The 11,197-nt window shown below is 47.5% G+C and overlaps 1 protein-coding gene across 1 annotated transcript; it reads left to right on the top strand.

The window, feature by feature from the left end:
* The first annotated feature begins 5,286 nt into the window (after window positions 1-5,286).
* LOC127345510 (uncharacterized) lies at window positions 5,287-7,149 on the top strand. The gene has a single exon (XM_051371993.2). The coding sequence runs from the start codon at window positions 5,373-5,375 to the stop codon at window positions 6,645-6,647; it is 1,275 nt and encodes a 424-aa protein (XP_051227953.1). The 5' UTR covers window positions 5,287-5,372; the 3' UTR covers window positions 6,648-7,149.
* Window positions 7,150-11,197: the final 4,048 nt, after the last annotated feature.

Here is an 11,197-nt window from a genome sequence, read left to right as displayed (position 1 = left end):
TTTAATTTTATAATGTCACCATCTACATCTTTATACTTTTGCATTTCACACAATTCAACAAAATTATTGAGATGGGCAGCAGCATCATCAGTACTAACACCAGAAAATTGCTCTCGCATAACAAGATTCAGTAAAGCAGGTTTAATTTCAAAGAATTCTGCTGTAGTAGCAGGTGGAGCAATAGGTGTGCATAGGAAATCATTATTATTTGTGGTTGTGAAGTCACACAACTTAGTATTTTCAGGAGTGGCCATTTTAGCAGTAGTAAATAAATCAAACTAGATAAAATAAATGCAAGTAACTAATTTTTTTGTGTTTTTGATATAGAGTGCAAGACAGTAAATAAAGTAAAGCTAGCAACTATTTTTTTTGTATTTTGATATAATGCAGTAAACAAAGTAGTAAATAAAATAAAGCAAGACAAAAACAAAGTAAAGAGATTGGATTGTGGAGACTCCCCTTGCAGCGTGTCTTGATCTCCCCGGCAACGGCGCCAGAAAATATGCTTGATACGCGTACAGCACGCGTCCGTTGGGAACCCCAAGAGGAAGGTGTGATGCGCACAGCGGCAAGTTTTTCCTCAGAAAGAAACCAAGGTTTATCGAACCAGGAGGAGCCAAGAAGCACGTTGAAGGTTGATGGCGACGGGATGTAGTGCGGCACAACACCAGAGATTCCGGCGCCAACGTGGAACCTGCACAACACAACCAAAGTACTTTGCCCCAACGAAACAGTGAGGTTGTCAATCTCACCGGCTTGCTGTAACAAAGGATTAGATGTATAGTGTGGATGATGATTGTGTGCAGAGAACAGTAGAACAAGTATTGCAGTAGATTGTATTCGATGTAAAAGAATGGACCGGGGTCCACAGTTCACTAGAGGTGTCGCTCCCATAAGATAAATAGCATGTTGGGTGAACAAATTACAGTTGGGCAATTGACAAATAAAGAGAGCAAAACAATGCACATACATGATATGATGAGTATTGTGAGATTTAATTGGGCATTACGACAAAGTACATAGACCGTTATCCAGCATGCATCTATGCCTAAAAAGTCCACCTTCAGATTATCATCCGAACCCCTTCCAGTATTAAGTTGCAAACAACAGATAATTGCATTAAGTATGGTGCGTAATGTAATCAATAACTACATCCTCGGACATAGCATCAATGTTTTATCCCTAGTTGCAACAGCACATCCACAACCTTAGAACTTTCTGTCACTGTCCCAGATTTAATGGAGGCATGAACCCACTATCGAGCATAAATACTCCCTCTTGGAGTTAAGAGTAAAAACTTGGCCAGAGCCTCTACAAATAACGGAGAGCATGCAAGATCATAAACAACACACAGATAATAGATTGATAATCAACATAACATAGTATTCTCTATCCATCGGATCCCGACAAACACAACATATAGAATTACAGATAGATGATCTTAATCATGTTAGGCAGCTCACAAGATCCGACAATGAAGCACATGAGGAGAAGACGACCATCTAGCTACTGCTATGGACCCATAGTCCAGGGGTGAACTACTCACTCATCACTCCGGAGGCGACCATGGCGGTGAAGAGTCCTCCGGGAGATGATTCCCCTCTCCGGCAGGGTGCCGGAGGTGATCTCCAGAATCCCCCGAGATGGGATTGGCGGCGGCGGCGTCTCAGTAAGGTTTTCCGTATCGTGGCTCTCGGTACTGGGGGTTTCGCGACGAAGGCTTTAAGTAGGTGGAAGGGCAACGCGGGGTGCCACACGAGGGCCCCACACAACAGGGCCACGCGGCCAGGGCATGGGCCGCGCCGCCCTGTTGTGGCGGCGCCTCGTGGCCCCACTTCCTTTCCCCCTCGGTCTTCTGGAAGCTTCGTGCAAAAATAGGACCCTGGGCGTTGATTTCGTCCAATTCCGAGAATATTTCCTTTGTAGGATTTCTGAAACCAAAAACAGCAGAAGACAGCAACTGGCTCTTCGGCATCTCGTTAATAGGTTAGTGCCGGAAAATGCATAAATACGACGTATAATGTGTATAAAACATGTAGATATCATCAATAATGTGGCATGGAACATAAGAAATTATCGATACGTCGGAGACGTATCACACCTCTTGGGGGCTCAGGCTGCCCTCGAAGGTCCGGATCTTCTCCTACCTCGCCGACATCGACAGGCTCACCATGCGGGCCAACCTCTTCGCCAAAAACTGCGTGCCATCTGCCATCTGCGCCGTCTGCCATCTCCCGGAGACGGGGAGACACCTCTTCTTCGACTGCGCCTTGGCTGGTGAGGTTTGGGACCGGATGGGTACTACCATCCCCGAGAGGTCCTTCTCTTTCTGGGAGTTGCAACCTCCCGCTGGGACGATGACCCATATCTGGCACTCTGGTTTGGCGACGATCCTGTGGTCGCTCTGGAAGGCGCGAAACGACCTCGTCTTCAACGCCAAAACCTCTACGGCGAGTGTGGTTCTTCGTCGGGCCGCCGATGACCTCACACTTTGGAGATGGCGATATAAAATCCTCAACCGTGGGAGGCTCGACACTCTCTGTAGCTTCCTCCTGTTTTCTGCTATGTAGCTTGTATATGTCTCTCCCTCCCCCGTGTACCCCTTCTTCACCCTGTACAACAGTTCTGGCTGCCAGCCGCGTCGAGTAATATAACAAGCGGTGGGGAGCAAAATCCCCCCCCCCCCCGTAATTCTCGGAAAAAAAATCACGATCCGAAAACGAATCCATTTATATATTAGCAACATAGACCTTGCCAGACCAGAAGCTTCTCCAAACATATACCAGACCAGAAGCTTCTCCAAATAAGTTGAGCAACTCGATCCTTTGCTGCATATACTTCTCCTTGGATCGGTCGCAGGAGTAGTGTTGCATCATGTGTGAATAAAGACAGCGTATGCTTCACTCCCCAAGTTCTAAAAGACTCCCCTTTGTTCTGTCAATTTGAGCATCACGTTCATGATTTCCATTATCTGTATCTGCCAATTTGAGCCCTCTCCCATGCATGTGAGATCCTCTCCCCTGGGCTAGATGCGGTGGTGGAGTTGCAAGAGCATAGGTCGAGCGAGCATGACTCCCGCTTTAATTTACACAAGTTGGAAGAGTGCAATGGCGCATCTGCTGAGACGTGGAAAAGGCGGTAGACGTTGATGATGACTTGACATGATTGGAAAGCGTGGATATTTAGGTGGCCAACATCGACTAATCTCCAAGATTATGCGTATCATCGATTCATCGCGATCAGACATGCTATCGCTCGCCTAACATTCTATCGTCGACTCACCGGTCGGCTTGTGCATAGTCAGGCAGCACCAGACGTACACCACGTCGATCCTGATAGCTGAGCCGCTTCACATATTTCCCTGCACACGCGCGCACTAGCAAAAAAGAACGGCAAAATAGGTAGGATTGGTAAAAAGGCTCCGCTCCCTTCTTCTTGCTTGGAAAAACCGAAAGGAGATGAGAGCGACAGAAATTAGATGAGAAATGCAAGTGGTTTGTTGCATCCTCCATGATTATAGTAATATCAGTAAAAGAAAAGGTAAAACAAGATTGAGTGCAGCAATCTGCAGAGACCAAACTCGATCAGTGCAGTAACAATAGTACCAACTTAGAGCATCTCTTAGCGATTCCTTCCAATTTATGCCTTCCTAGATATCTTTTAGAGTAGAATATTTGCTCCTTTAGAAAAGTGTGGGCTCTAGCTGAACCCCCTAAAAATTAACTCTACAAAACTTATTTGGGCTCATATATTTCGTTTAACACTTGCTACGCGTCTCCGATGAACTGAGCTGAACAAACAATTTTAATCCAAATTAGCAATAGCTACCAGCTCAAAAAACTAAAACACCAACACTTTGAGCTAGCCAAATCGGCAGCATGGTCGGATGCAGCTTAAGATACTATATTACGATACTACCATGATCAATCCATACCTACAGTGATGGTATTTTAATTTGATAGTATCTTACGTGTATCCCGATACGTATCAATGTATCTTTAGTATCGTGATACAAAAATGATATTATACTATGTAAAATATATGGACAAAAAGATGTGGCCAGAAGAGTAAGAGTTATTTTTGTAGTCTCAAAGGATAACTAACTATTTAACAATACAACATCAATAAGTTTAGGCTAGTTGTGTTTAGAAGGTAGTTTATATGTGAAAGAAAGAAGTCAACTAACCATTTATTTGTACTGATTATCAATCATGCGCAGTCTTTTGTTTCGTGGGTTTATAATTAATTACGTTTGTAGTATCATGTATCAGATGAGAGGGCTCATATTTATATTATTTAAATACACCATTTACATGATGAAACTCTATGAAAGACAAATAATATGCTTAAAATTCAAATTAAAGATTAAACTTAAATTTATTTGAGTTATATTATTAATATATACATCTATATTATTTAAAACAAAAAAACCATAGTATCGTGATACTTACGGTGACAAGAAAAAGATACTACACCTAGTATCCTTATACTAACAACCATGATTGGATGTCACTCGTGCTCTTCCTCCGCGGAGCTTTTCTCAACCACCGACGAGTGTGGAGCACCTCAGTGGCGTCTCGGTACCAGACGCGCGGCATCGCTGGCGATGACAACCTTGATGCATCCTTAACGCACTGCAACTACTCGCTAGACAACATGATTTCTTCCCTAACCTCACCCACCTAGACTAGCTATAGGCCGTGTGCTATCGGGAACCGCTCCTTCTCCACGACGCCCAACTCAAGATCCTCGGCAACCGCTGCCTCCAGCGCTACGGGCCCTTCCCCACCTCATGCCTGCCACCTCGATGATGCTCTGCTCCTCGTCATTCCTCGCTACCCTCTCCACCGCTACACTAGTGAGGACAACGAGTCCTTCTCGCGCATCCTCTAGAAGTCAACAGCAACCGCCGCGAGCACTATACCCACCTCCTGGAGCCTAACGAGGACGGATTGGAGGTGAGCGGGACGAGATGAGGACGAAATTGCGGGCAGGGAGTTTTACTTGGCCGAGTTATTTAGGGACCGGGGAGACCGACGAGTATAACTTTTACACCGTATAGTGGCTCATTCGGATAGGTACGGTTTAGAGGAGTAAAATGAAGTTTTTACTCTTCTATGCGGTTATAATGGGTCGGTTAGAGACGCTCTTAAGACGGGTCGAACCAAATTTGGAATAAGACAGTGGTGTACAATGCAACATGCCCGGGTAGTCCGACTCGGATTGACAATTACGCAAACCTAATATTTTCTTGCCCTAGTATATAATGCGGCCCCCTGACCAGTGCCGATCACATCATTACGTTTTCAGCCATCGGAACCCCTCTAATCGCGCGTCGTTAGCTCGGATGTATAGCTAACCTTACCGGTAACATGAGAGATCCGAAGGCCACCGCGGCGGCGGCGGCGCTCCCGGAGGACGTGGTGCTGGAGATCCTGGCGCGCGTGCCAGACGTCGCCGACCTCTTCCGCTGCGCCGCGGCGTGCAAGCGCTGGCGCGTGCTCGTGGCCGACCGGCCGTTCCTGCGCCGCCGCTGGCCGGACCACGCGCGCCACCCTTCGTCCCTCCTCGGCTTCTTCGGCCAGGATTGGTGGAGAGAGGACGTCCCCGCTCCTCTGCCGGACTTCGTGCGCGCGCCGCGATCCGTCCTCGGCCCCGGCCGTCACTTCCTCAGCTCCTTCGTCCCCGGCGCCGCCGGCCTCTTCGACCGCGCCGTGCCGCTCGCCTCGAACCGTGGCCTCCTCCTCGTGCGCTACGGTTCCCCTCGCGACGACGGCAAGGATCCGAGCGTCGACCACCTCGCCGTGTGCAACCTGCTCTCCGGCACGTGCGACCTGCTCCCGCCGCTGCAGTGCGGCCAGTTCTCCAACTACTTCGACACGAGCGCTTACGCCGTCCTCACCGGCGCAGACTGCTGCCCGAGGAGTGGCCATCCGCCGTGCCCACCGGCGAAGAAACCCCTTTTCAGGGTGCTAATCATCGGCATCAGCCAGGACGGCATGCGGTACGACCTCCACACGTTCTCAGCCGGCGAGCCGAGCTGGAGCGCGCCCACCAAGTGCTTCAACCCGATAGAGCACGGCATCTTCGGACCGATCATGCAGCGCGACGCCGTTGTGCGCAGCGGCACGGTGCACTGGCTGCTCTGGGACATGGTGAACTTCCACGCCCTTAACGTGGACGCCATTACTGGACGCGTCTCCTTGCACATGCTCCCGGCTCCACGGCCGCAAGACCTCGTCCGCTGCATGTATGACAACCCACGGCTGAGCGTTGCCGCCGACGGGACAACGCTATCGTCCCTTTCTTTGTTCCGGGAAGACCTCACAGTGGAGATCTGGACATGGCGAGACGACGGCGACGACGGAGAGAGGGGTCAGTGGCGCCGCGATAGGGTGGTGGAGCTGCGACGGCCCAAGCAGAAGCAGATCGACGGACCCTTGTGCATGTGTATGGGAGAGAGGAGCGGCACGATGCTCATCAGGGCCGGCGGCCGGTGCATATACCTCGCGGATCTTGAGAGCGGTGTGCTGGAGGAGGTGACCGATCAGTTCTGTGGCATCGCCGGGTGGAAGACGGCGTTCCCCGTGGAGATAGATTGGCCGGCTTTCTTCATGCATCGGCTCGGCGGAAAGTCGACTGTCTAATTTGGTGATGACAAGTGCTGCAGAGACTTGACGAAGAGACAAAGTTCCAATAAAGCTTTATTTGCTACTCCAAAACGTTTTATAAATGGGAACAGAGAAAGCACTATATATGCTTCATGTTTTGCGTAACCTGAAGATGTCTCTCCATATATATTGTTCGATCTTCACTTGAGCAGATCTCGTACGTCAATGTTCTCTTTTGATCAGGTTGTCTTCCAGAATTCCAGGCCGGCTAATATGCTACTTAGCCAGCATCAGTACACGATTTTGTGCGCACGGAGATTCAGAAAAGGATTTTGCACTGTTAACTGAGTGAGACACGATTTGGTGGAGCGACTGTGACGTGTGATCTTTCCACCTGATCAGTTGGAAGTTGTAGAGAATGCTCAGATATCAGAAAAGTAAGATTCGGCATTGTCACTCGATCGACTAAAAATAGTTAGTCTTTGCTTGTATGTGATAGTATGTACATTCTTTTGGCATGAGCTTTACAGGATCATTACCATTTTTGTGTAATTGCTTTGAGAACAGAATTAAATAGCTCGACAGAAACTAATATTTAATCCGGCCGTAAAGAAGATAAAAAGTGCTCCGTAGAACAAGATCAAATGCCGCACTATCACCAGAAGAGATATGCAAAATCACTTGCGCACCATGGCGCACTACACACTTGTCAACTGTTGTGTGCAGAGTAGAGAGCAAGCTATACAACGACCCAAAAGGAATTGATGCCCCCCTTTTGTACTACCAGTTCTTTGCGTGTAATAGTCCCAGGATGGTTTTCGTAGATAGTCCCAGGATTAGTCAAGTAAAACACAACATGGCTCCAATTCCAACACCCAACCATTTGCCACTCCAAATTCGAACAAAAACTGAATTACCTAATTGCCATCTTTACACCACCTTGGCAGCAAAGCTAGCCCCAAAAACTGCCAAAACGCAGTTGAGCAGCAAAGTCACCAGGAGTCCAAATCTGACTGTCAAGGAATTATATCTATCGCTGACCAAGAAAACATCAAACACAAAAAAGAGTGAGAAAATGAGCCTTCTTCCACAAGGCAGCCTAACATTGTGATGCGACACTCATGAAATGGATGTAATGCAATAAAGAGCTCAATGAGATTAAAAGAGGAGCACAACTACATCTTTGTAATTCAGATGAGAAGAGCACGTCTTGACACTGCAAGAGGCTTACTTTACTGCTCGGCCATTCCCACATTTCTGGAAGGAAGTTTTCAGAATGGTGTTGCCAATCCTCTTCCACTTTATAGCAGGAGGAGCAAGATAATTCAATAAATCCTTCACATAAAGTATATGATAAACAAATGATCTCCTAGTTAAGTTAGAAATCTTGTTGGTCTACACAGTATACCTATTCCCATGCAAGTTTTAGTGACATACACAATGGGCGAAAAATATTATTTGCTTATAATGTGATCAAAGGAAGCAATACGCTAAAAGAACATCTAGTTCAGTTCACAACTACAACATAGACTAATGTTACTACTCCTATATGATTAGGCCCAGAACAAAGCTTTAGAAGCTCTGGGACAACCCTGACTTTGATCAAAGAAGCCAAGAGTGAGGTTGGAAGTGACTTTCTGGAAGGAAATTTTCAGAATGGTACTGCCAATCCTCTTCCATTTCATAGCAGGACGAGCACGAGAATTTAATGAATCTTTCTCATAAAATATATGATAAATAAGTGATCTCCTAGTTAAGTAAGAAATCTTGTTGGTCTACACATATTCCCTTACAAGTTCAGTGAGATATACAATTGGGTAAAGAATGATATTTGCTCATGCAACAATGTGATCAAGGGAAGCAATAACCTAAAAGAACGTCCAATTCAGTTTACAACTACAACATGATAAATTTTAGACTATCGTTACTATATGATGATTAGGACCAGAAGAAAGCTCTAGGACAAAGCTGACTCCGATCAAAGAAGCCAAGAGTGAGGTTGGAAGTTATTCTGCTTATTATTTGGATATATGCAAGTTCTCGCATCATTGCTCAAAGTACACAAATGACTTGTAATTCGAAAATACATCCATCATCTGGACTTATTCTAAATATAAACAAGTGAAAATTAACCAGCATTACATCCATAATAGAATAGCAAAACATGAGTTTGGAACTTTAAAGATTTGAAGTAAAAAATAACAATCTGGCCTACGATTCCTTTTTTTAGTCAGGTACTTTCAATTGGAGGGTTCATCTTGCTGCACAACAAAGAAGAAGGAATCCTACGATTCCTTCTTCTTAGTCAGGTACTTTCAATTGGAGGGTTCATCTTGCTTCACAACAAAGAAGAAGGCCACGGCATGACGCAGGGATAGAACCTCTCAAGTTTGTACGGGTAGAGAGAAAAGATCTTCTATAAGGCAGCCTAAGATTGGGATGCTACAATGATGAGATCGATGGAATGCTATGAAGAGCTAAGTGAGATTAAAAGAGGAGCACAACGACATCTTTGTAATTCAGATGAGACAGGCAGGACATAACACTGCAAGAGGCTGCCAATCCTCTTCCGCTTTGTAGCAGGACGAGCAAGAAAAGTTAATAAATCTTTCTCAAAATGTGTATGAGAAACAAGTGATCTCCTAGTTATGTTAGAAATCTTGTTCGTCTACACATTATAACAGTTCCCATACAAGTTTTAGCGACATATAGATGAGGCAAAGAATGATATTTTCTTATGGAACAATGTGATCAACGGAAGCAGTACGCTAAAAGAACATCCAGTTCAGTTTACAACTACAACATGATAAATTTTAGATATTGCTACTACTATATGATTAGGCCAAGAACAAATTAAAGCTCTAGGACAAAGCTGAGTCCGATCAAAGAAGCCAAGAGTGAGGTTGGAAGTTAACTTATTTGGATGTATGCAAGTCCTCACATCATTGCTCAAAGTACACAAATGGCTAGCAATTCGAAAATACATCCATCGAATGGATTTATTCTATATATAAACGAGTAAAAATGAACCAGCGTGACATCCATAATAGAATAGGATAGCAAAACATGAGTTTGTAACTTTAACGATTATTTGAAGTGTAAATAATAATAATCTGATCTGTGATGACTCCTTCTAATTCTTACTCAAGTAGTTGCAATCGGAGGGTTCATCTTCTTGCTGCACACCAAAGAAGAAGGCCACGGCATGACGTAGGGAAAGGACCTCTCGAGCTCGTACTGGTAGAGAGAAAAAATCTTCTTCAGCTCTGCAGCAGGTATTTCTTCCAGGCAGAAGGAGAAGACGGAGCAGAGAGGAACAATGTTGGGATCATTCCTGGCCATCAAGTACAGGTACAGGAAGCCTCGGGTAGCCGCGGCCAGCTTGAACACGGGGATCTCCGGCAACGCGACTTCCCTGTTCAGCATCCATTTCTCGACATCGTCGCCGTCGTCAGCTCTCTTCCGGACCCAGATGGCCACCGTGAGCCTGTGGTCAATCGCGCAAACCATGCAGAGCTCCTCATCCTTTGTTTCGCCGACGACGAAAGGCTTCTGCCCGTCCATGGGCGGCGGCAGATCCATGGACGAGAATTGCAGCGTCGTGGTGTCGAGGAGGATCAGGTAGTCGTTTCTTGCCCAGTAGACCCGCCCGTTCACCAGCTTGCCGGTGGTAGGCGCAGGAGGTAGGCATTGCTTGTCGTCGTTTGGGTGGTGCTTGTTGATCGTCGCGGCGTCCGTCCATGGTAGAACCTGCCACTCCCTGGAGTGTGAGGAGAAGACGACGGCACGCACCTGGAGGCCGTCCTCGTGTACGCAGACGAGGCGGAAGGACCCGTGACGTTCTGAGAGGATGTAGAGCTCTCGGAGCGGCTCGGTGGGGGGCGAGGGGATCCGGCGCAGCGCACGGGCGAGCGGGCTGTAGGCGGCGAAGATCCCGCTGCGCTCGTTGTGGAGGAGCAGGTAGCCGTCGCGGCAGTCGCGGATGGTCCAGCAGCCCTGGTCGTCGGGGACGCGGGTGAGGTAGAAGTCGGAGCCGCGGAGGACGGCCGCGATGTCCTTGTCGGCGCGGCCGCGGAGGGGCGCGAAGGACGGGATATCCCCCTCGCGGTGCGTGAGGAAGAGGCCGATGAGGGGCGGCGGGTGCAGCGCGTGGAAGGCGGGGCGGAAGGTGGGGGACGACCGGACGGCGTGGAGGAAGGTGCGGCAGGCGAAGGCGGCGCGGACTAGGGCCGGGAGCGAGGGCAGGCGGAGGAAGATCTCGAGGAGGAGGTCGTCGCCGATGGTGAGTATGGTGGTGGGAGCCGGCGGCGGCGGCGGTTGGCAGGCCATGACTCGAGTCAGATCAGATCACAACGGATTTTCACCCGATAGCATGCCATTTTCACGGTAAAGAGATGAATTCACTGGCGCGCGCTGGTGGGCCGCGATACAAGCAGGCCACAATACGCATCCCCTAGTGCAGATTGGCCGGTCCATTTAAGTTTTTTTCCTTCTTCTCAAAAAAAGAAATTTAGTTTTTCCTTCCGTTTTTCCGATTTTCTGTTGCATTTTCTACTCCCTCCGATTCATATTAATTGACTTCAATA

This window comes from Lolium perenne, chromosome 3 (genome assembly GCF_019359855.2).
Source record: "Lolium perenne isolate Kyuss_39 chromosome 3, Kyuss_2.0, whole genome shotgun sequence".
In the NCBI taxonomy this organism is placed as follows: Eukaryota; Viridiplantae; Streptophyta; class Magnoliopsida; order Poales; family Poaceae; genus Lolium; species Lolium perenne.
Note: the sequence above shows the minus strand (reverse complement) of the source record. Positions and strands in the feature narration are given on the sequence as shown.